The sequence below is a fragment of the Oncorhynchus tshawytscha genome, linkage group LG20 (genome assembly GCF_018296145.1).
Source record: "Oncorhynchus tshawytscha isolate Ot180627B linkage group LG20, Otsh_v2.0, whole genome shotgun sequence".
NCBI lineage: Eukaryota > Metazoa > Chordata > Actinopteri > Salmoniformes > Salmonidae > Oncorhynchus > Oncorhynchus tshawytscha.
Window position 1 is genome coordinate 28,074,778 of NC_056448.1, and position 25,400 is coordinate 28,100,177.

Sequence of the window (25,400 nt, forward strand, 5' to 3'; positions counted from 1 at the left end):
AACCAAATAGAGACATAAAAAGGTAAAGGTAAAAGTATAAACACCATGGGACCACGCAGCCATCATACTGCTCAGGAAGGAGACGCGTTCCATCTCCTAGAGATGAACGTACTTTGGTGAGAAAAGTGCAAATCAATCCCAGAACAACAGCAAAGGAACTTGTGAAGATGCTGGAGGAAACAGGTACAAAAGTATCTATATCCACAGTAAAAACGAGTCCTATGTCGACAACCTGAAAGGCCGCTCAGCAAGGAAGAAGCCACTGCTCCAAAACCGCCATAAAAAAGCCAGAGTACGGTTTGCAACTCCACATGGGGAGAAAGATAATTCTTTTTTGAGAAATGTGCTCTGGTCTGATGAAACAAAAATAGAACAGTTTGGCCATAATGACCATAGTTGTGTTTGGAGGAAAAAGGGTTAGGCTTGCAAGCTGAAGAACACCATCTCAACCGTGAAGCACGGGGGTGGCAGCATCATGTTGTGGGGATCCTTTGCTGCAGGAGGGACTGGTGCACTTCACAAAATAGATGGCATCATGAGGGAGGAAAATTGTGTGGATATTTTGAAGCAACATCTCAAGACATCAGTCAGGAAGTTAAAGCTTGGTCGCAAACAGGTCTTCCAAATGGACAATGACCCCAAGCATACTTCCAAAGTTGTAGCAAAATGGCTTAAGGACAACAAAGTCAAGGTATTGGAGTGGCCATCACAAAGCCGTGACCTCAATCCTATAGAAAATTTGTAGGCAGAACTGAAAAGGTGTGTGCGAGCAAGGAGGCCTACAAACCTGACTCAGTTACACCAGCTCTGTCAGGAGTAATGGGCCAAAATTCACTCAATTTATTGGGGGAAGCTTGTGGAAGGCTACCTGAAACGTTTGACCCAAGTTAAACTATTTAAAGGCAATGCTACCAAATACTAACTGATTGTATGTACACTTCTTGTCACGACTTCCGCCGAGGTTGGCTCTCCTGCCCGTTCAGGCGGTGCTCGGCGGTCGTCGTCACCGTCCTACTAGCCACTACCGATCCCTTTTCGTGTATCTGTTGGTTTTGTCTGATTGGTTTCACCTGTGTGTTGTTTAGTTAATTAGTGTCTGTATAATATGTAGGTTGTCCCATCCTTGTTTTGTGCGGGATTATTTATTTTGTCATTCATTTTCGTCTGTCGGTGTTATTTGTGTTTCTTATTCTCCGGTTAGTCTGTTATCCTGTGTTTGGATAATTTCACCCTGTGTGTGTTTGGGTTGACTGTGTTTGTTTTGTTCACCGGAGAATAAACTTTATATCGCTATCTGCTCTCTGCGCCTGATTCCACCCACCTTGATTAGACGTGACACTTCTGACCCACTGGGAATGTGATGAAAGGAATAAAAGCTGAAATAAATCATTCTCTACTATTATTCTGACATTTCACATTCTTAAAATAAAGTGGTGATCCTAACTGACCTAAGACAGGGAATTTTTACCAGGATTAAATGTCAGGAATTGTGAAACTTAGTTTATATGTATTTGGCTAAGGTGTATGTAAACTTCCGACTTCAACTCTACACAACCATGTCTCAAGGCTTAAAAATCCTAACTTTAACCTGTCTCCTCCCCTTCATCTACAGTGACTGAAGTGGATTTAACAATAAGGGATAATAGCTTTCACCTGGATTCACCTGTTCAGTCTGTCATGGAAAGAGCAGGTATTCCTAATGTTCTTGTACACTTAGTGTAACTACATGGTACATTTTAAAACATTCTCTTTAAATAACATGTACTGAAAGAGCCAAGCATTGATCAACAAAGCTTGTTTTGTATGTAAATAATAATACACCTATACAAGTCCATACACACGCACACACACACACACAATATAATTCCAGTCTACTCGGAATACAGTGTACAGTTATTGATACAGTAGTTGACATTACTATCTGTTCGTTGTCAGAAAGGTCCTGTTTCTGCCATCTGGTTTCCAGCTCAAACAGGAAAAAGCAGCAAAGAGTCACATACAAATCCAAACAGATATCACATATGGAACTAGATCCTAAACCAGATGTTGTCCCATTTACACTGAGATCCATAACTGTCCTGATCCTGTTTGTGGCCTGTTTATATTCCAAATCTTCATTCAGAATAAGTGAATAGGATACTCAGAAATAGAGAGGATGCTCTGATAGTCAGTCACATACATTCACAGTTTAGCTACAGATTGAGATCTCTGACACAAATGTAGGCCTGTGATGCAGGTTCTAATCCAGATCATGTAAAATTCAGTTGGGGATGCTCAGGGACTTTTTCTGATTATTCTGATCGCACTTTTAATCCAGATTAAGATTCAGGTGGAGATGTTCAGTGTCTTCCCCTTGAGGGTCATGAAGTAGAGTTTAGATCCATCTGATTTAGACATGAGGAGGAAGAGGAACGAACGGGTCCAGGCAGACATGCAGGCAGCACAGACACACTGCTACCTTGAAGTAGCCATAGAAGCTCTCCTCTCCGCCCTCCAACAGGCGTACGTAATGCAGGAAGCGGAGGGTCGCGGCGGGGCCGAAACATGCCACGAAGATCACAAACACCAGTGAGCTTGCCTTGACATACAGTGTCCAGTCGTGGTGTGAGCGGTTGAGTTCTCGGACGATCCGTGTGTAACACACAGCCATGACCACCAGGGGGACTAATAGACCCAGGATTGTCAGGCCCATATTGTAGTAGAGCAGAGGAGCATGGGAGCTGTAGTCCCGGGGGAGTACATCATGGCAGGTGGTGAGGCCGAGCTGAGGTAGGCGGTAGCTCTGACGGACCAGTAGTTTAGGTATGACGGCAGCCCCAAACATCCCCACACAGCCAAACTGGCCCAAACGGTGCACGCCCTCTTGGGAAGGCTCTTGTAGAGGAAGGGGTGCACCACAGCCAGGTAGCGCTTGATGCTAAGGCAGGCTAGCGTGTGGGCCGAGCAGTAGAGGTTGCCATAGAAACAGGCTGTGACAACGCTGCAGGCAGTCTCGCCGAACATCCAGTGGTTGCCGTGGAGATGGTAGTCGGCCTTGACGATGAGAGAGAGGAGGAGGAAGAGGTCGGAGATGGCCAGGCTGCAGTAGAGGATGGTTGACGACACTGTCCTGACTTTAGTGGCCCCGGCAGACAAGATGGCAACGTTGGCCGGGATCCCCACGACAATGGCCAGCACGTAAACGCAGGGTATGACCCGTGTGCTCAGAGGGCCGGCAAGATACGCCGCTGTGCCATTGCTTAGCAACCGCAGCGCCGGAGGGGTAAGGGCAGAGGGGCTGAGGAGGGGAGAAGAATGGGGTGCTTGTTGTGTCTGTGTCTGTTGGGTGGCATTAGGGAGAGAGACAGACTTTAACTGGATAATTTCTCCTCTAAATGTTCTGGGATTTACCACTTCAGTAATGTTCCTCTTGGATTTCCTGGCTTTTTTTCCCGGGAGAGGACATGAAGGGAGGGAGACATTATGGTTTGGCACTATAACTCATACTGAAAGTACACTGAAGGCTATTCAAAACAGCTTTTGTCTTTTGTTTTTCTTGTGTGTTCAACATTCATTTTGTTAGCGATTTTCATTTACATAGGAATATACAGTGAGCTCCAAAATAATTGGGACAGTGAGATGTGTTGTTGTTTTAGCTCTGTGCTCTAGCACTTTAGATTTGAAATGATAGTGCCGGCTGTCAGCTTTAATTTGAGGGTATTTTCATCCATATCAGGTGAACCATTTAGAAATTACAGCACTTTTTGTACATAGTTCCCCCATTTTAGGGGACCAAAAGTATTGGGACAAGTTCACTTATCAAATCAAATAAATTATTATTTGTCACATGCGCCGAATACAACAGGTAGACCTGTGAAATGCTTATTACAAGCCCTTAACCAACAATGCAGTTCAAGAAATAAAGTTGAGAAAATATTTACAAAATAAAGTTTAAAAAAATATGAGAAGTAACACAATAAAATAACAATAACGAGGCTACATACAGGGGGTACTGGTACCGGCAATGTGTGGGGGTACAGGTTCGTCGAGGTAACTTGTACATAAAGTGACTATGAATAGATAAGAAACAGTGAGTAGCAGCAGCGTAAAAACAAAAAGGGGGGTCAATGTAAATAGTCCGAGTGGCCATTTGATTAATTGTTCAGCATTCTTATAGCTTGGGGGTAGAATCTGTTAAGGAGCCTTTTGGACCTACTAGACTTGGTGCTCCGGTACTGCTTGCCATGCTGTAGCAGAGATAACCTTCTATGACTTGGGTGACTGTATAAATATAGGTAAGTTATTACAAAAAACATATTGACATTTTAAAATATATTTTGTGTTAAATGTTATTATAGTCCCCTTTGGATGAAACTGGATAAATCTCACAGTTGGCAAAGTAAATTATTATTAGAAACTAGAGGTCGACTGATTTAATTAGGGGCGATTTTTCAAGTTTCCAATTTGGCGTTTTTTTTTTTTTTTTTTTTACACCTTTATTTAACTAGGCAAGTCAGTTAAGAACACATTCTTATTTTCAATGACGGCTTAGGAACGGTGGGTTACCTGCCTTGTTCAGGGGCAGAACGACAGATTTTTACCTTGTCAGCTCGGGGATTCGTTTTTGCAACCTTCCGGTTACTAGTCCAACGCTCTAACCACCTGCTTCACATTGCACTCCACGAGGAGCCTGTGTGGCAGGCTGACTACCTGTTACGCGAGGGCAGCAAGAAGCCAAGGCAAGTTGCTAGCTAGCATTAAACTTATCTTATAAAAAACAATCAATCTTAACTTACTCACTAGTTAACTACACATGGTTGATGATATTACTAGTTTATCTAGCGTGTCCTGTGTTGCATATAATCGATGCGGTGCCTGTTAATTTCTCATCGAATCACAGCCTACTTCACCAAACGGGTGATGGTGCAACGACAGTGCTAAATCAAACCTAACCATAAACATCCATCCCTTTCTTTAAAATCAATACACAAGTATATATTTTTAAACCTGCATATTTAATTAATATTGCCTGCCAACATGATTTTCTTATAATTAGGGAAATTGTGCCACTTCTCTTGCGTTCCGTGCAAGCAGTCAGGGTATATGCAGCAGTTTGGCCCACCTGGCTCGTTGCGAACTGTGTGAAGTCCATTTATTCCTAACAAAGACCATAATTAATTTGCCAGAATTGTACATAATTATGACATAACATTGAAGGTTGTACAATGTAACAGTAATATTTAGACTAAGGGATGCCACCCGTTAGATAAAATAAGGAACGGTTCCGTATTTCACTGAAAGTAAACATTTTGTTTTCGAAATGATAGTTTCCGGATTCGACCATATTAATAACCAAAGGCTCGTATTTCTGTGTGTTATTATGTTATAATTAAGTCTATGATTTGATATTTGATAGAGCAGTCTGACTGAGCGGTGGTAGGCAGCAGCAGGCTCGTAAGCATTCATTCAAACAGCACTTTTGTGCGTTTGCCAGCAGCTCTTCGCTGTGCTTCAAGCATTAAGCTGTTTATGACTTCAAGCCTATCAACTCCCGAGATGAGGCTGGTGTAACCGATGTGAAATGGCTAGCTAGTTAGCGGGGTGCACGCTAATAGCGTTTCAATCGGTGACGTCACTAGCTCTGAGACTTGGAGTAGTTGTTCCCCTTGCTCTGCAAGGGCCGCGGCTTTTGTTGAGCGATGGATAACGATGCTTCGAGGGTGGCTGTTGTTGATGTGTTCCTGGTTCGAGCCCAGGTAGGGGCAAGGAGAGGGATGGAAGCTATACTATTACACTGGCAATACTAAAGTGCCTATAAGAACATCCAATAGTCAAAGGTTAATGAAATACAAATGGGATAGAGAGAGTCCTATAATAACTACAACCTAAAACTTCTTACCTGGGAATATTGAAGACTCATGTTAAAAGGAACCACCAGCTTTCATATGTTCTCATGTTCTGAGCAAGGAACTTAAACGTTATCTTTTTTTACATGGCACATATTGCACTTTTACTTTCTTCTCTAACACTTTGTTTTTGCATTATTTAAACCAAATTGAATTGAATGTTTCATTATTTATTTGAGGCTAAATTTATTTTATTGATGTATTATATTAAGTTAAAATTAGTGTTCATTCAGTATTATTGTAATTGTCATTATTACAAATAAAATAAAAAAATCAGGCGATTAATAGGTTTCAGCTTTTTTTGGTCCTCCAATAATCGCTATCGGTGTCGGCGTTGAAAAATCATAATCGGTCGACCTCTATTAGAAACCATCACTAAATGGTATTTTTGTATAATTTCAGTTTAGAAACATTTCAATAATTATTACTTATTAATAAACGGTCATCAATAATAAGGAGTTGTCTTTACCTTTGGATTGAAAGGTCACATCCAGCAAGAGATGAAACAAGTAAAAAAACAAAAGGTTTCCCCATTGCCACAGTTTATCTGAAAAGTCCTATGAATTAATAAACTCTAGCTATTAAAAATATAGGCAGATCTCTATAGATGTCCAGCGAGGTCACATCTCTGTCAAAAAGTCTGTCTGTTCTTGTTCTGTCAAGTTTTTTTCAGTGAGTTAAACCAGAGAGGAAGGCAGAGCAATAGGCAGTAATAGAAAACACACTTCCGGTTTAAAACTTCAAAACAAAAGACGTATTTTGAAAACATTGCATCTCTAACACATTCCTTGCAGTAGAACGCTTCAAAGAGATATATTCTTAAAGCTTTTCTATTGGTACTCTTATTTTGAAGGAATGTTTTCAAATTGGTGTTGCCAGCATAATTTTGTGTAAATGTGATATTTCAGTTTTTATTTTTAACACATTTGCGGAAATGTCTAAACCTGTTTTTGATTTGTCATTATGAGATATTGTGGACTGTGGCACTGTGGCACTATGGCACTATGGCACTGTGGCACTGTGGCACTATGGCACTGAATTGAACCGCCACTCTTTTTGAATAGAGATCAGATTTTTTTTATGGGTTAAGAGAACTACTCTATTGGTTTACTGATCAAGTCACTTGGGTTATTTAGTCAAATAGAGGGTACAACTCATACACAGTGAGGTGTATCCTCGTGAGACTTAGCAATTAATTTTTGTCCTCTCTAGTGGATATCAGTTCTGGGTCTGTATCTCTGAGGCTATACAAGACACTGTATTAAGTCCTGTTGTCCCTTTGAGAGGACAGTATGGGCTTTTCAATGATATCACTTGTGGGAGTGTGACCTTATCTTCCTGGTTCTTAAAATAATTGCTGCCGTCAAAATGAGCACATTAGTAAAAAATAAAGAAATCCCCTTGAATGAGTCGGTGTGTCCAAACTTTTGACTGGTACTGTATCTTCTGAGGAAACTGGCACAAATAATTATGTTTTTACCGATCGCACAAATAAAATTATATAATGAGTCAGCTGTTCAACAGATTAATCATATTTCTAAATAAAAACGCTGTCTTTACATCTATGTATTGTGTGAGTGGGCGATGGTGCAGATGCACTCTCTCAAAACACTAGTCACATCATCTTTCTTGTAGCTCAAAGACTGGTTTACAAGAAATATCCCCACTTACGTCTTTGTCTGAAAACAAACAACATCCGCTCAAAAAGACACACTATGCCTGCTGTGTCCCTCATTTACTGGTAAATAATAAATGCTACATGTCCAACAGAACAACAACAATGGCACGTAAGCCATTTTTTACCCCCCAAGCTTCCCCCTCATGTTCAAACAAAACTGATAACCTCAACTCCCATTTGTTTTATCAATTATATCTCAAACATTGTATTTATTTTTATCATCTCACTGTGAGTTCCCGTCAGGCCCCAGCAGCTACCAGGTGTGACCCTGTGGCCTATCTTGTTCTTGCTGTGTCTCTGACGCACAGATGCTGGGACACAACAGAGAGTCTCATCTAAACATCTATGTGGACCCCTCTCACTAAAAACATTGTATTTGGTTCAAAACATTCTCTAAGACCTAAACCTCAACTGGAGTTGTGTATAAAGGGTGTGACCAGTGAGCAAGTTGAGGAAGCTAGTTGAGGATCTCCTAAGTATAACATTGGATGGTCAATAATCATGGTCAAGTCCTATTCACAAAGTTAGGGGAGAAGGAGAAACAATTTGGAGAAATTCTAGGTGTACCACCTTTAACTGCAAATAGAGTTCTACAATCAATGACATGCATGTCAGTCTTTCCTGGTTGAGGGTCAACGAGAGATGAACTGCTTCTCTTGTAGTTTTTTTGAGAAGTATTACTGTAATGAACATTACAGATTCTCTGCATAAGCAAATAACATTCAGCTCAGACACACAAGACATGCAATCAGTAACTGTGAAGATAAACCTATGTCCAAAACGATTTCACGGCAACACACAGTACTATATAGAGCCATGATCACAAATGACTCAAGCAAACTGTAAAATGACCTTTAAAAAATGTATTAAAATATATCTCAGGGAATGGCTGGGACTGTGAGGGGACACACACACAGACACTCCAACACACAACATTTTTGTTGTTGTATTGTTTGTATATCATTGTATGTTAAATTTGTTTGACAGTCCTTGTCTATCAGTGTTTGTTAATTGTCATGTTTTTGTGTGGACTCCAGGAAGAGTAGCTGCTAACGGAGATCCAATTAAATAAACCAGAGAACCCTCACAGAGAGCCACCCAACCAGAGCGACTTGACTCACGCCGTCTGTCCGTAGAGGAGCACCTGTCATGGCTGTGACGTCATGTTGTCGCTAACACCATTACTGGTGAGTCATCCAGAGATTAGGTACACTGTTAGACCATATGCTCTGAGGGTACACTCACTGAGCAACAAACACAAACAGTCTGAGGATGGCAATGCGGTGCAGTTACTTCCTCTTTTACATAGACTCGAGTATGTCTTTTCTATTTCTTTGCCATGTCCAGTCAGTGTGCCCCCAGCCATGTCCAGTCAGTGTGCCCCCAGCCATGTCCAGTCTGTGTGCCCCCAGCCATGTCCAGTCTGTGTGCCCCCAGCCATGTCCAGTCAGTGTGCCCCCAGCCATGTCCAGTCTGTGTGCCCCCAGCCATGTCCAGTCTGTGTGCCCCCAGCCATGTCCAGTCTGTGTGCCCCCAGCCATGTCCAGTCTGTGTGCCCCCAGCCATGTCCAGTCTGTGTGCCCCCAGCCATGTCCAGTCTGTGTGCCTCCAGTCTGTGTGCCCCCAGCCATGTCCAGTCTGTGTGCCCCCTTTGTAAACCACCGCTGACAGAGATTTTTTTTCTAAATAATTATGATAAAACGTGACACTTTTACAACAGGACAATCTGAGGGGGCAGGTGCCTTTTTGCCCCTATGAGCATGAAGCTACTGTCACGAAAATAACAGTCTGTTACAGCTGTTTATACTTACAATATGTGTTGTATCAAAATGTACAAGCATTGCATAAACAACAACTGTTTGAGGGAATCGGTCCGTTCACCAACCAAATGTTTAATATCCATCATTTGTATGCTTATTTATTTGAATTGCGCGCCCTCCAGTTTCACCGGAAGCTGTCCTGCTAGCGGGATGCCTAGCCCTAAGTGAACAATTACTTGAACTTCTTTTTCTTAACTTCTTATAGCATTGTTGGTTAAGGGCTTGTATGTAAGTAAGCCTTTCACTGTAAGGTTGTATTCGGTGCATGTGAATAAAATAACATTTGATTTGATGATTTGATGTGACAGCAGTCTACTGTCCTTTCTCATACAGTCCCATGGGCTGTAGCACTGTTTGTGTGTGAGTAGGCGTTTAGATTAGATCAGTGCGGTTTTGGGGTTGAGGTTCAGGCTGTGGTTGTTTCCGCTGGTGGTTGTGGGGCTGTAGCCTACAGGATGAACTTTGCACCGCTGAACTTTTGGCACAAAAGCTAAATATACTTAATTCAAGATGTAAATGATTAAGCTGTTCATTTCATTTTTAAAACTTCATTTCAATTATAGTAACAGACTCTCACCTTGGTTGGTGAATGGACATGGGGGGCTACAGTGTAATTGACATGGGGGGCTACAGTGTAATTGACATGGGGGGCTACAGTGTAATTGACATGGGGGGGGGGCTACAGTCAGGGTTCCAACAGATAATACGTAATGTTCTTCACTTAATTTGTCAATTTGGATGTTTTCCCAGTACTGCCCCATTCCTGGTAGTCTGGCTGGTCATCCTGTGCCTGTTATATAAACTTGTTTAGATCTGGGCTGCATCTTAATCCAGCAAAGTTCCCTCCTAGAATCATCCCTAGCCAACTAAAGTAGGCCAGGGAGCTAAGCATGCTGGATACGTGGCAGCATTATTTATATCACTTACAGCTGTCCAAGTGTCTCACATCTGTAGAGGGTAGTGAGCAAGAACAGAGCAGAAGGTAGGGAACGCAGCCCTGATCCGATGCCATAGTTGAGCACTGGGCTCTGTTATTATAGTCAGTATCCTGCCTCCTCCCTTAGCAGGAATGAGCTGATGTTAGTTTTGGATCAGCTAGTGGTCTTCTGAGCAACGTGACCCAACATAGGGTGCTGTTTTGAAGTCCAGCTGCATCTACAGTGAAGAGGACAGAATATGATGTGATATATAACACACACATGCAAGCACAACATGCACACTAAAAGACCCCCCCCACACACACACTAAAACACAAACATACACATTAAAAATGGGAGAGTATGGGAACTGAATACATAACATTACATAATAAATGATCAACGATCAAAGCATATTGGGGACAGTTTCATCACATTGAAAATCCTAATGTTTCCCTAATGAGTGAAGTATGAGGGAGTTAAGAGAGCGAGAGACAGAGAGTTTGTTGTTTGAACCCAGGGAGTCTGGTTCTGTGTTTTCTCACTGAGTCATGCTTCCCCTCCCACCCACACACACTCCCACTAATTCCACACGCATGCACGCACACACACACACACATACACACTCCAACACTCCCACTAATTCCACACGCACGCACACACACACACACACACACATACACACTCCAACACTCCCACTAATTCCACACACAAACACACGTACACACACTCCTACTCAATTGTCCCCACACGGCAATAACATTTCCCTCTGTCTTCAGAGGGCCTCTGAGTCCCCCATACAACCAAGGCCAGCTCAGCATAATCTAATAGATGACAGTCATGAATGCTCTGACCATTTACTTGTAAAATCAAAGTACAGCTGCAGTATTATTTGTGTTTTTGAGGAGTTTGTACAGTTTTAATATTTCAATATTTTCACTGTAAATTATGAAATTGTAGAATGTAGTAATGCTTTCCTGAACACATTGCTTCTCACTCAAACTAAATTCTACATAGCAATATTTGTGACTGTCTGACTTTTTTCATTTATTTTATTTATTTCACCTTTATTTAACCAGGTAGGCTAGTTGAGAACAAGTTCTCATTTGCAACTGCGACCTGGCCAAGATAAAGCAAAGCAGAGTGACACAGACAACAACACAGAGATACACATTGAGTAAACGATAAACAAGCCAATAACACAATAATCAAATCAATGACACAGTAGAAAAAAGAAAGTCTATATACAGTGTGTGCAAAAGGCATGAGGAGGTAGGCAATAAATAGGCCATAGGAGCGAATAGTTAAAATTTAACAGATTAACATTGGAGTGATAAATGAGCAGATGATGATGTGCAAGTAGAGTTACTGGTGTGCAAAAGAGCAGAAAAGTAAATAACAGTATGGGGATGAGGTAGATAGATTAGGTGGGCTATTTACAGATGGACTATGTACAGCTGCAGCGATTGGTTAGCTGCTCAGACAGTTGAGGTGAGGGAAATAAAAGTCTCCAACTTCAGCGATTTTTGCAATTCGTTCCAGTCACTGGCAGCAGAGAACTGGAAGGAAAGGCGGCCAAATGAGGTGTTGGCTTTGGGGATGATCAGTGAGATATACCTGCTGGAACGTGTGTTACGGGTGGGTGTTGTTACCGTGACCAGTGAACTGAGATGAGGCGGAGCTTTACCTAGCATAGACTTGTAGATGACCTGGAGCCAGTGGGTCTGGCTACGAATATGTAGCGAGGGCCAGCCGACTAGGGCATACAGGTCACAGTGGTGGGTGGTATAAGGTGATTTGGTAACAAAAAGGATGGCACTGTGATCGACTGCATCTAGTTTGCTGAGTAGAGTGTTGGAAGCTATTTTGTAGATGACATCGCCGAAATCGAGGATCGGTAGAATAGTCAGTTTTACTAGGGTAAGTTTGGCGGCGTGAGTGAAGGAGGCTTTGTTGCGAAATAGAAAGCCGATTCTAGATTTGATTTTTTGATTGGAGATGTTTAATATGAGTCTGGAAGGAGAGTTTACAGTCTAGCCAGACACCTAGGTATTTATAGTTGTCCACATATTCTAGGTCGGAACTGTCCAGGGTGGTGATGAACGATTGAAAAGCATGCATTTGGTTTTACTAGCGTTTAAGAGCAGTTGAAGGCCACGGAAGGAGTGTTGTATGGCATTGAAGCTCATTTGGAGGTTAGTTAGCACAGTGTCCAAGGAAGGGCCAGAATTGTACAGAATGGTGTCGTCTGCGTAGAGGTGGATCAGGGAATCGCCCGCAGCAAGAGCGACATCATTGATTTATACAGCGAAAAGAGTCGGCCCGAGAATTGAACCCTGTGGTACCCCCAGAAACTGCCAGAGGTCCGAACAACATGCCCTCTGATTTGACACACTGAACTCTGTCTGCAAAGAAGTTGGTGAACCAGGCGAGGCAGTCATTAGAAAAACCAAGGCTATTGAGTCTGCCGATAAGAATACGGTGATTGACAGAGTCGAAAGCCTTGGCCAGGTCGATGAAGATGGCTGCACAGTACTGTCTTTTATTGATGGCGGTTATGATATCGTTTAGTACCTTGAGCGTGGCTGAGGTGCACCCGTGACCGGCTCGGAAGCCGGATTGCACAGCGGAGAAGGTACGGTGGGATTCTAAATGGTCAGTGATCTGTTTATTAACTTGGCTTTCGAAGACTTTAGATAGGCAGGGCAGGATGGATATAGGTCTGTAACAGTTTGGGTCTAGGGTGTCACCCCATTTGAAGAGGGGGATGACCGCAGGGGCTTTCCAATTTTTAGGGATCTTGGACGATACAAAAGAGAGGTTGAACAGGCTGGTAATAGGGTTTGTATGGGTCCAGGTTTTGCGGCTCTTTCAGAACATCTGCTATCTGGATTTGGGTGAAGGAGATGCTGGGGAGGCTTTGGCGAGTAGCTGCGAGGGGGGGGGCGGAGCTGTTGGCCGAGGTTGGAGTAGCCAGGAGGAAGGCATGGCCAGCCGTTGAGAAATGCTTATTGAAATGTTCAATTATCATGGATTTATCAGTGGTGACCTTGTTACCTAGCCTCAGTGCAGTGGGCAGCTGGGAGGAGGTGTTCTTGTTCTCCATGGACTTTACAGTGTGAGTGTTTTGAAATTACGTTGAAATGAAATTACATTGAACCAACATGGGATAGACATTGAATTGACATCTGTGCCCAGTGGGTTATAGAATGAGGTTGACAGAGATGGTTCAGTGTTTCTGTGAATTCCTCTCCACACAGGAAGCTATTAGTTTTTTTCAATTGCTTACAAGCATCAGTCAATACTGAAGCCATTTTTTCAAAACTCTTCACACAGTTTGCATTACCAACATGCATCTTGGCCAAACAGTTATTCTCACCTCCAAAACTCACTCAAACCACCAAAACACTTGATGCATGCTTCAAAATAAGCTTGTTCGAGCATAACACAGGCAACAATTCTCACTCAGAAAGCATACGTTGTCACTCATAACACACTGACCTAAAACACACTAACAACAGGAAGCATTACATAAATGCTGAACTTCTCTTTAAAGTTCGAAAGATTTTTCACAAAAATCAGTATAGAATAAGAATAACACCTCACTTTATTGACTGTACTAAAGTATATGTAACAAGAATTAATAAAAAATGCAGCAATTTGCTTCAGTAGCCTTTATTTATTATATATCTTTGCATATAGTAATTTACTTGTGAAAAATAAAAAGTTGAAACCAAAAGCAAATTCCTGAAATTCCAGGGATGCAATAATAATTACAAAAAAAACCCATCAACAACATTAAAGTATAATCACTCATACTGTACAGTACTGTGAGGGTTCTAGTTCTCCCTCTCTCCTGTATTTGGCCACAAGTTCTCATAAACATCATATCTTATGTCTTCTCTGGTGATGCATCTTGGAAAGTATCTTCTGGAATGTCTAATCCAACCCTGGCAGTCTTCAGGAGAAGTGTCTCCACACCCTGGCAGTCTTCAGGAGAAGTGTCTCAACACCCTGGCAGTCTTCAGGAGAAGTGTCTCCACACCCTGGCAGTCTTCAGGAGAAGTGTCTCCACACCCTGGCAGTCTTCAGGAGAAGTGTCTCCACACCCTGGCAGTCTTCAGTAGAAGTGTCTCCACACCCTGGCAGTCTTCAGGAGAAGTGTCTCCACACCCTGGCAGTCTTCAGGAGAAGTGTCTCCACACCCTGGCAGTCTTCAGTAGAAGTGTCTCCACACCCTGGCAGTCTTCAGGAGAAGTGTCCCCACACCCTGGCAGTCTTCAGTAGAAGTGTCTCCACACCCTGGCAGTCTTCAGTAGAAGTGTCTCCACACCCTGGCAGTCTTCAGTAGAAGTGTCTCCACACCCTGGCAGTCTTCAGGAGAAGTGTCTCCACACCCTGGCAGTCTTCAGGAGAAGTGTCTCCACACCCTGGCAGTCTTCAGGAGAAGTGTCTCCACACCGCGCATTCATGGCATCCAGTAAGGACATCTGGTCATGTGGATGGTGGTCATAAACCTTCCACCATGCAGTGAAAAACTCCTCTATGGGGTTTAGGAAGGGGATGTATGGAGGCAGGAATAGTACTGTGTCATGACATTGCCCTCTTTGGGTTACAGCAAGCCCCATCCCCCTCTACCTGTCTCCTACACCCAGGCTGCTGTGGTCAGAGAGAGGTCGTAAATTCCTGGAGGAGGTTATCTCCTCATGGCCACAGTATAGAGACAGAGTGAATTTTCATAGAGAACAAAGGAATTTCTTCCACCTCACAGAACCTGAGGTCCGAAAAAGATTTAAGTTCAGGAGAAGGAATAAAAGATTTGTGAAGAATCCGTTTGGTACAATTTTATATAGTAGCCTCAGATATGAGGCTTACATCTAATTGTTGTATAAGATGAATGAGTGAGGATGATACTGTTTGAAATTGTATAATGTGATTTTGGACTGTTTAATGAAGGAAACTCCAATTCCCTTTGGAGTTTAACTAAATCAGAGGACCGCCCATGAGCACAGTTATGGTCGGGCATCCTGGGACAGGCCCTTTTCTGCAATTCCAAATAAAACCCCCACCTTGAGAATTTCTCAGCAGACCATGTTGCTCTCAATTATAATTATCAACTCTGTAGTGACTTCTCAGCTGACCCCCACTCCCCCACTCGTGCAGATAACCAACAATTTATGACGTTTGGAATGAGACTAACGTGAGGTAAAGAACAATTCATTAATCAGAGGACTATTGATCAGTTATGAAAATATCTGAAAAGTTATATTAGGAAAATTATAACTTTGTAATCTGAATATTTTCCTTGGTTCCCCGACTTCCTAGTTAATTACAGTTACATGATTAAGTTTATCGCGTAACAATAACTACAGAGAGTCATTTGATAAAAATTAATCTTCAGTTTAATGATGCCAAAGACACAACAACTGACATCCTGGGATGTGCACACAAACCAGTCTGACCGCAACAGAGTGGTGGAATGCCACACAATCCCACACAACAACGAAGATAGGGGAGTTTCTTGCCCCTCTCTCCTCTGCTTGCACAAGTCAATTATGCAGGTCATCCAAAAAATAAATGAGCCGCTCTGGATTGTAGGGGCCAATGAGTGGTTTGTGTAACAGCAAACCATTATTGGACAGAGCTGTACACTTTGATGTTCACTCCTCTCTGGCCTGGGACATCCACGGTTGCTCTCTGTCCAATCACATTTCTTCCCCTGCAGCGTGTTTTTGCCAAGTTGAATCCAGCTTCATCCACAAAGATGAATGTACAGTCGTGGCCAAAAGTTTTGAGAATGACACAAATATTAATTTTCACAAAGTCTGCTGCCTCAGTGTCTTTAGATATTTTTTGTCAGGTGTTACTATGGAATACTGAAGTATAATTATAAGCATTTCATAAGTGTCAAACGCTTTTATTGACAATTACATGAAGTTGATGCAAAGAGTCAATATTGGCAGAGTTGACCCTTCTTTTTTTTTTTCTGACTGATGGCAGCCCATAATCAATGCTTGGAGTTTTTCAGAATTTGTGGGTTTTTGTTTGTCCATCTGTCTCTTGAGGATTGACCACAAATTCTCAATGGGATTAAGGTCTGGGGAGTTTCCTGGCCTTGGACCCAAAATATCGATGTTTTGCTCCCTGAGCCACTTACATATCACTTTTGCTTTATGGCAAGGTGCTCCATCATGCTGGAAAAGGCATTGTTCGTCACCAAACTGTTCCTGGATGGTTGGGAGAAGTTGCTCTCGGAGGATGTGTTGGTACCATTCTTTATTCAAGGCTGTGTTCTTAGGCAAAATTGTGAGTGAGCCCACTCCCTTGGCTGAGAAACAAACCCTAATTCTTCAAGAGAGAGATACAAGATAAGTGTGAAAATATTAGTGTAAACTAACATCTCACAGTAAACAGCTGAATGTGTAATGGAAAACCATTGATAATCCCACAGTAGGACAGTTACTTCATTGCATACAGTACTTTATTATTGTACTGCTTTGTGTGGGAATGGTATGCCACAGATGACCATAATGATGACCATGAACTTGACTTTGTCACAGTCAGAGGAATTCAGGCCTCTTTGTATTAACAGCATAGTAAGGTCCAGATGAAGGATTGTCCCCAGACACTTCAGTGGACCCAAGCCTTCATGGTCGGACTGTTACACAACTTTCCTGAGAAAAATAATGAGGAAGGCAAGAGAGAGTTGTTGTACTTCGCAATCAAGGTCTACATTCCAATGCACTAGCATTCCAATGCACTAGCATACCAATGCACTAGCATACCAATGCACTAGCATACCAATGCACTAGCATACCAATGCACTGCTCCATCCTAACTAAGTGGTACGCTAGTAGTGGGAATATTCGGAGTAGAGCCTTATCACACTCTACCAGAGCCAATTAGACTTCTCCAAACAACAGGTTAACCACTAACCAGCGGAAAAATAAGTGTCACTAAACCACTCAAGTAACTTAGTCGCTGATTCACTCTGATATAATCAATGAAGTCTTCTGTCAGACTGGATCAGATGGGCTGGATAGAGTGGAGTCTGACCCATGGAGAGAGTAGAGGCGTCTGTTGACCTATGAGGAGACTTAGGTCATATCCAGTGCAAGGTGTGCTGCAGGGCAGTCAGATTAGCTTCTTAGCAACAGTTTTCCACAATTGTTTACACGTTTGCTGAATCTTTGGCCCAGTTTCACAAAACACAACCAAAAAATGCAAAACTCTACAAAGCTCTAGCAAAAGCAAACACTGCATTCAAAACCGTTTTTCTCTTTCCAAAATGTTTTTTGCATCAAAATGACACACATGCGTCATATGAATAGATCTGTCTACTAACCAACACACTTATGTGCTCAAAACACTACTGTGAATATCCCATCAGTAGGTTTATGCCTTTTGCATTTTCAGTGTTACACTGTAGCCTGTTTTGTAAAAGATTGTTCAGTAATGTATACCTACTAAAATATACATAAATGCAATACAGTAACAAAAACATTGTCATTAAAATGCAGTATTTTTGAATACTTGTGTTTTGTATGTAACACTTTCCATACTCAACAGCAGAAATCCAGGAAAAGCATTCAGTAAAATAAAGGGTTTTCTGTACAACAAAAAGGACTGGCTGTTTCTTTCAAAACTCTAAAGACAAAAATACATGCAAAATGTAAGGAAAAAATGCATTAGGCTGCATCCTGCCTCCTATTTTGGTCTAGCCACAGCACCTCATCTACATCACAAGCCAATGTTCTCCCTGGCTAAACAGCGGGGAAAGAATCTTCTGGAGTGACGGATCCAGCCGCTGAAAGCCCCCCAGGAACTTCACCACATGCATCCTCTATTGCCTGGAAAAGAGGCATGCGTGCGAGGGGATGGAGGTCATGCACCTTCCGTCGCCATGCCGAAAAACTCTTCAGTTGGCTTTAGGAATGGGGAATATGGTGGGAGGTATAGAACAATAAATTGTGGGTGGTCAATGAACCAGTTGCGGACCAGAACAGCCCGGTGGAAACTCACGTTGTCTCAGATGACAACATACCTGGGCTGCTCTGGTCCACCCCTCTGCTCCGCTGAAATGAGGATGCCATGTAGTGTGTCCAGGAATGTGATGAGAAGGGGGGGGTTGTTGTAGGGACCAAGGTTGGCATGGTGATGGAGGACACCTTGCTGGCTAACGGCTGCGCACATGGTGATATTCCCTCAACACTGTCCAGGAACATTATTGGCCATTATGAATGTTGCGTCCCCTTCTTTTGGCTAGGTTGAAGCCAGCCTCATCAATGTAAATATAAACGTGCTGAATTGCAACGGCATCCAGCTCCAAGACTCTCTGAAACAGACAAGACAATATGTGACATACCTAGAGCAGTCAATATGGTGAGGCACAATACACTGGATTACAGTACTGTAATGGGTCTATACAGTGCTGATATGATAGTAAATTCAAAGTATAGTACTTGCAAAATATTCATAGCGCTGTTCTTTAACAATGAGTTTCGCTCAAATGGCACCCTGTAGACTTGTTTCATCCAGATTCGGTTGCTCTGTAATACACAGTCTAATGTAGACAAGCCCACCTGGTGAATGTTATTGATTATTGTGTTGTCTGCAATTATGTGGTTCTGGATTTCTCGTAGTCTAATGGTATTGTTTGCCACCACCATGTTTACAATAGCGGTCTCCTGTTCTGGTGTGAACAGCTGGTGTCTTCCACCATGGCCTGGCCGTCTCACAGCATGGCAGAAGATCCACAAATATGATATGATTCGGATACAGTAAGCTAAAATAATCTATTTTCTTTCAATATGAAATGACATTACTATAACATTGGCCAACAATCACTGAGTAACATAGGCCTACTGATATGTCAGACTGCAGGATACAAACATAAAGAGCATAGTGTAGATGGTAGGTAGTAACTTACTGGTTGTCATTTCTGAATGTACAGATGATAGATGCAACCATGTAGCGGCTCAGGTTGGGCTGAACTCTCTGCCCAGTCTCCCTCATACTCAATCCCTGGTTGAGCACATGGTCAACCAATGTGGCCCTGATCTCATCTGAGACAACTGTCCTTCCTCATCCTCGTCCTCTAACTTCTTCACCTTCTGATCCGCTAATCTGTGGCCGTTTAAAGTGCTAAAGCTCTGATTTCTAAGTGAACAATTCAGCAACTAGTGTTTACACCTGTGAGGAGTGGGTGTTGCCAATTGATACATAGAGTTTGGCATTGTGATTGGCGTTGCTTTCCAAAGGGACTAAATATATTTTAAATTTGTGCCTAATGTAGAGAACTTTTGCATATTATTTTATTTAACTAGGCAAGTCTGTTAATTAAGAACCAATTCTTATTTACAATGACAGCCTACCAGGAAAGAGTGGGTTAACTGCCTTGTTCAGGGCAAGAATGACAGATTTTTACCTTGTCAGCGCAATTGCAAATTGAGAACTGAGTGTAAAGCAGGAATTGTGCTTGCAATTTTGCAGATTTGGTTTAGGGATTTGGTACATGAGTTTCAGGTTTCTGTGATTTGCGTTTCAAGTTCCAATTTTAGTGTGTAAACAATTGGGAAAAACTCTAAGCATTAATCACAGAAGGTGATTGAAGAAAATCCAAACTTAGTTTTACACTAATTTAATAATCTAGAAACAGTGTTCATCATGATTGTTGGAGGATTCTTTAAACTGAATACTTTGTTCTGAACCTTGACAGGCAGACAGAACATTGGGATGGGGCTAGTTCTAAACAGCAAGGTCAGTTTACTTTCCCAAGGAAAACCAGCCTCTGGAAATAGACAGGAAACAGAGGGGTTTTCAAATGCTTGAGCGAGGTCAACATCAAATGCATTCCTCTTAAAGGGCTACATGGTCAATCTGCTGTCTGCATTGTCTGTGCAGCATTTACGTCCTCTGCAGAAGTCAGGGCATTCATACTTCTTGCGCTTTGCGGAGCAGCGTAGAATTGTTGTGAAGGAAGTTTTCAAGGAAGTGAGTTTCTGATTATACAGGACTTCATGTCAATGCAGAGCTACAGTATACAGAGCCCTCCGTATTGTTACAAAATTTGAGGCGCACGGTGATGCGCTATGGAACTCAATGGCGCCTCCCACAACATTTTCGGATGAAGCATAAATTGGCTCTTACAAGAATCACACTAAACCCAGACATTTTGATTTGTATAAATTATAGCGGCTTATAAATTACATTATCAAGTACAATAATGTGTTGTCCCACAGCTTTGGACCACTGATTTAATAATTGTTATAAATGTGCTCTGCAGTACCATAGGAGACTCAGCTGCAACTGTTGTCTTGAGGCCATTAGTCGTCTGCTTTTACAGAAAGTAATTCCTCGCCAAATTACTTCCTGTCCATTCTTATACCCCCCTTCGCTCTTGAACATCACAATTGGCCATTTCCTGGACATTCCTGATGCTGACCATTATCAATGTCAGATCTGCACAAAATTGAAGAAATACATCTTTATATAATCATCAGCAAGCACAACCTCACTAAACAAAACATATCAAACTGACAAACAGCATTCTTCAATATTCATATGATCTCAAAAGCGTTATAGTTTAATGAAATTGTTGAAAAAGATGATTATCTCCTCTTGTCAGAAACTAGGAGTATAGGTGTACTGTACCTGTCTGTGTTCATATCGAACATTCATTTTAATGATAATAATACAAATAAAAAGTAGGCAATAACTGGAACCGCAAGTGTAAAAAAAAAGTTACATCTTCTACTTAACAGTTGTGCTAACAAGAAAACAGCATTGATCTCCATTCAGTAATTCCATTAAACGTTAACTGTCGACCCATGTGAAAGTTAGTCCAGTCATTGACTCAAGTGATGACATCAGAAGATAGGAACGCGCGCCACGCTGGACAATTTCCATATTCTGCGTCACGGGTGGACTGGGGAGGCGTAAACTGTCTGAAAGCGACAGTTAGTTCTCTATGCAGCATCAGAGAAGGAGACCAAACATACATACAGGTTGATAATAATACGTGTTCAGATCTAGAATAAACGCTTTAGGCTACATTAGTAAATCTGTTCATCTTTATTGGACTTCATTACAGTTCTGCGAGAATGTTTTTCAAAGCCGTTCTATTCCTGGCAGGCGTGCATGCGGTTTCAGGCGTTTTTAACGGTGAGTAGAATTCGCCTGATCCGTGATATTACATACAACGAATGTGTAGCCTACACGTTTAGGCCCTACCTGAATTATAGCCATAGACTATTATTTGGAAAAGTTTCATTCTATGATATAAGCGGGTCGGTGTGGCACGGTGACTTATAACCGTAGCAACATAAAGTATTATGTGTAGTATTCATGAAACATTTACAGACAGTTACATATTCCAAAGTATACATTTTATCCTTTACTTTTCTTGTCTGAAATAACTCTCCTTTTTATGATGCAAGAAAACAGGTTGAAATGTATTAAGATAGGATTTTAAAAGTGGTCTTGTTGAACACCAATTTATTGACAGAACCAGCATTTTATCAACAACGAAAAGTAGATTTTAAAGAAAGTTGTTCCAATACCCATGTAGCACCTCTCATTTTCAGGACACACATTATAGTCATCCCATTTTCAAAGGGATCCTATAGGAACTTCAAACAGTCTGTTTCAGGTCCTCCATAACACTGAGCTCTATGACTATTATAATGTAGACTGCAGTGCTACTACACACCTATTCCCATGTGTGACTGACTTGCGTCTCTGTATTGTTTTTTTCCACAGGCAGCTCCATCGTGAGGACCTTTGCCAGGAGGTTAGTCACAGAAGGGCCCGTGGTCACAGACGAGCCAATAGATCTAGACCTACTGGACTACTACCCAGACATAGACAGTAATGGGACTGGAGTTAGACTAAACAATGTGTCCGGACCGGGAGAGAGAGTTGGGTTTATAAATGGGTCCAGACTGAGACCATTGGAACTGGGCTCTGCCAGGAATGCGACAGAAGTCTGGTCTTACACCATCTCTGTTATGGCCAACAACTTCCTCACAGGCCACCTCTCTACCATCTTCATCCCAACGCTTTACACCTTCATCTTCCTCATCAGCGTGCCTCTTAACATTGTTGCCATGGTGACCTTTGCCCAACGGATCCGGCCCATGAAGCCAGCAGTGATCTACATGCTGAACCTGGCAGCCGCCGACCTGCTGTTCGCCCTGCTGCTGCCCTTCAAGATTGTCTACCACTACAATGGCAATGACTGGGGCTTCGGCGAGGGGTTGTGCCGCCTGGTCACAGCGGCCTTCTACTGCAACATGTACTGCTCCATCCTCCTCATGACCTGTGTCAGCGTGGACCGCCTGCTGGCAGTTGCCTACCCCATCAACTCCCTGTCCTGGAGGAGCCCCCGCAACGCAGCCTTGGCCTGTAGCGCCATGTGGATCCTGGCTGTGGGTGGCTCGCTGCCTCTTGTCCTCTCACAGCAGACAGTCTACTACAATCCACTGGATATCACCACCTGCCATGACATCCAGGACCTGGAGCTGTTAGAGGAGCAATACGTCTTCTTCTTTCCTACACTCTCCTGCACCCTCTACTTCCTGCCGCTGTTCATAATGGTGACCTGTTACTCCCGGGTGGTGCAGGTGCTCAACAAGGCTCCGTGCGGTGTTGTAGGTAAATACAAACCAGGGAAACCAGACATAATGTACTTAATTTGGCTAATCTGTTTCTTAATCTTGATGCAGCAGGTCTGTTTAAAAAATACACCTCATTAGAGGATAATAATATTTTCCATTGTAATTTGATCTGATCTAGGCCGTTCAAGGCAGAAGGCGCGGGCTGTGGTGATGGCGGTTACCGTGCTTGTGGTGTTCGTGGTCTGTTTCACACCCACCAACTCCATTCTCCTCGCTCACTACCTCCAGATCGCTGGGCAGGTGGGTGGGGAGCCGGACGCTACCCACGTGGCCTACCTCGTGTCACTATGTTTGGGGAGCATCAGCTGCTGCCTGGACCCCCTGGTCTACTATTTTGGCTCGTCCCAGTGCCAGAGGCAGCTGGAGGGGGCGCTGGGATGCCAGGCGGTCACTGAGGGAAGGAAGAGTCTGGCCTCGTCCTCTGGTTCCTCCAGGACCAGCACCAGGACCAGAATAAGCACGAGGACCAGCACTAGGATTACTAAGGTGGATACCTTCCAGGCCAGCCTCAGCAGCCAGTACAAGAAACTCCTGGTCTGATGGATGGAGACACAGAGAGCTGTTTCTTTTTCACTGACAAAAAATAAAAATATATATTTAGTATATGCTGTATTTCCACTGTTTCGGACAGTGCAAGATGCTTCTGGTCTGACAGATAGACATGGACCAAAGCTAGGCTATTTCTGAGGAGAAAAATTGGATTTGGCTTGTATGATGAATTCAGTCAGACATTCCTCCATAGGTCTGGGTTAGCTATACCCAACTGTAAATATGAAGAAGAGATATACACGTTGTTTCAGACAGTGCAAGAAGCTGCTGTCATGATTGCCATGGACCGAAGTTGTTTCTGACCTGTACACCACTACAGTACCAAGAATATGTATTTAGGGTAAGAGAAAAGGAAAATGTAAGTTTTGTGAAAATGTAATGGATAATACAATTTTTAATCTTGAAGCAGGTTTAAATTCCCCAAAACAATTTATTTTAAGTTTGATGGTCTGCGATAAGGGAATAACAAAGGAGTCTTTATTCAATCCTGTATTTGACCATTTCTTAAATGCTCACTGAACAATACAAGGAAATGCTTTCAACGCAAGCTGAGTGAGGTCACTGCTATGCCTGCTGGCCATAGAGATATTTACTCAGCATTGTGAAATGTATAGCCTATGCACTATGTTGTCAATGTTGTATAGAAATACCATGCAGTTTATTAGATACACCCATTCTTGTACCAGGTCGGACCCCCCTAAGCCTCCAGAACAGCCTGAAATCTTTGGGGCATAGAAAGGTTGCACAATTTGTATAAAGGGACCTAACGTGTGCCAGGAAAACATTCCCCACACCATTACACCACAGCCCAGTATGGTCGTCTGCTGCAATGTTTTTAGAAACTTACAAATGACTCAAGACATTTCATCTTTTCATTTTTAATTCAATAAGTATTCAATTATTTTGTTATGGCAAGCCTAAAAATGTGCTTAACATGTCACATTACAAGTTGCATGGACTCACTGTGTGCAATGCCAGTGTTTAACATGAATTTTGAATGAGTACCTCATAGAGGGGTCCGACCTGGTACAAGATGGATGTACCTAATCTGTGAGGTCCCTCAGTCAAGCAGTGAATTTCAAACACAGATTCAACCACAAAGACCAGGGAGGTTTTTCAATACCTTGAAAAAGAAGGGCACCGATTGGTAGATGGGTAAACATAATAAAAGCAGACATTGAATGGTGTATCAATACACCCAGTGATACAGGCGTAGGAGCGAAGCCGAGGTGGTGTACCTTAATAAACTGACCACTGTGTGTATATTATCACTCAAATAACTTTAGCTCACACTCATTATTACTAAATATTCCATTTGTGTGAATGTATAATCTATGCATTCAGAATTGGAAGAGCTGCTTGACTACTCAAATACCCAGACAAGTCGAGCAAAACGCGTCAGAGCAGGTACTATGCTGCGTACAGACACTTGCGCACGCAACGATAGAAATATAACGTATTGCGGTACTAATTTGAGAGTAAGAAGTGCTGTGATACCCCCTATTGGTGTGAATTATACATCAAGGCAAGTACATTTACAGCACTTTGTCACAGTCCTGCATGTTGCATTACGTACAGCAGGTGGCGCTACATATCTATTTAGTACATTCAGTGGAATTTATATTTGGTCTGGAGGATAACATTAAATGAACAAAAATATTAAATGGTCTTAAAGAAGGTATTTGTGCCATACTGTTACAGAACATTACAAAAAACAATGGTAAATGTTTCAAATAAAGCTATCTGATTTTTTTTGTGTGTGATGATGTATATTTTGTTTGTGGTTTAATTTCTTTAAAATTAATTGAAGGACTATAAATAATGGACACAGAGGCGTTGTGAATAGCTGAAATATTGAGTAATACATGTTTATG

General features: G+C 42.3%; 1 protein-coding gene, 1 long non-coding RNA gene and 1 pseudogene across 2 annotated transcripts; 1 reads left to right on the plus strand and 2 right to left on the minus strand.

Annotated features, from left to right (window-relative positions):
- Nucleotides 1–1,665: 1,665 nt before the first annotated feature.
- Nucleotides 1,666–10,395, minus strand: LOC112219935 (annotated as a pseudogene).
- Nucleotides 10,396–17,542: 7,147 nt separating this feature from the next.
- On the minus strand, nt 17,543–20,686 carry LOC112220294. The gene is made up of 2 exons (XR_002948852.2): nt 20,589–20,686; nt 17,543–18,635 (listed from the first exon to the last, which is right to left on the minus strand). It is a non-coding gene; the product is annotated as an uncharacterized LOC112220294 (long non-coding RNA).
- A 552-nt stretch (nt 20,687–21,238) lies between these two features.
- LOC112220293 (proteinase-activated receptor 1) lies at nt 21,239–25,278 on the plus strand. Its single transcript, XM_024382063.2, has 3 exons — nt 21,239–21,463; nt 22,061–22,954; nt 23,096–25,278. The coding sequence occupies exons 1-3, from the start codon at nt 21,403–21,405 to the stop codon at nt 23,515–23,517; spliced, it is 1,377 nt and encodes a 458-aa protein (XP_024237831.1). The 5' UTR covers nt 21,239–21,402; the 3' UTR covers nt 23,518–25,278.
- Nucleotides 25,279–25,400: the final 122 nt, after the last annotated feature.

Bases quoted from the DNA above. Each gene is read 5' to 3' on its own strand.
- LOC112220293 (XM_024382063.2), top strand. From the start codon at position 21,403: ATGTTTTTCAAAGCCGTTCTATTCCTGGCAGGCGTGCATGCGGTTTCA. The intron at 21,464-22,060 runs GTGAGTAGAATT...TTTTTTCCACAG, and splicing joins GGTTTCAGGCGTTTTTAACG to GCAGCTCCATCGTGAGGACC. The intron at 22,955-23,095 runs GTAAATACAAAC...GATCTGATCTAG, and splicing joins GGCTCCGTGCGGTGTTGTAG to GCCGTTCAAGGCAGAAGGCG.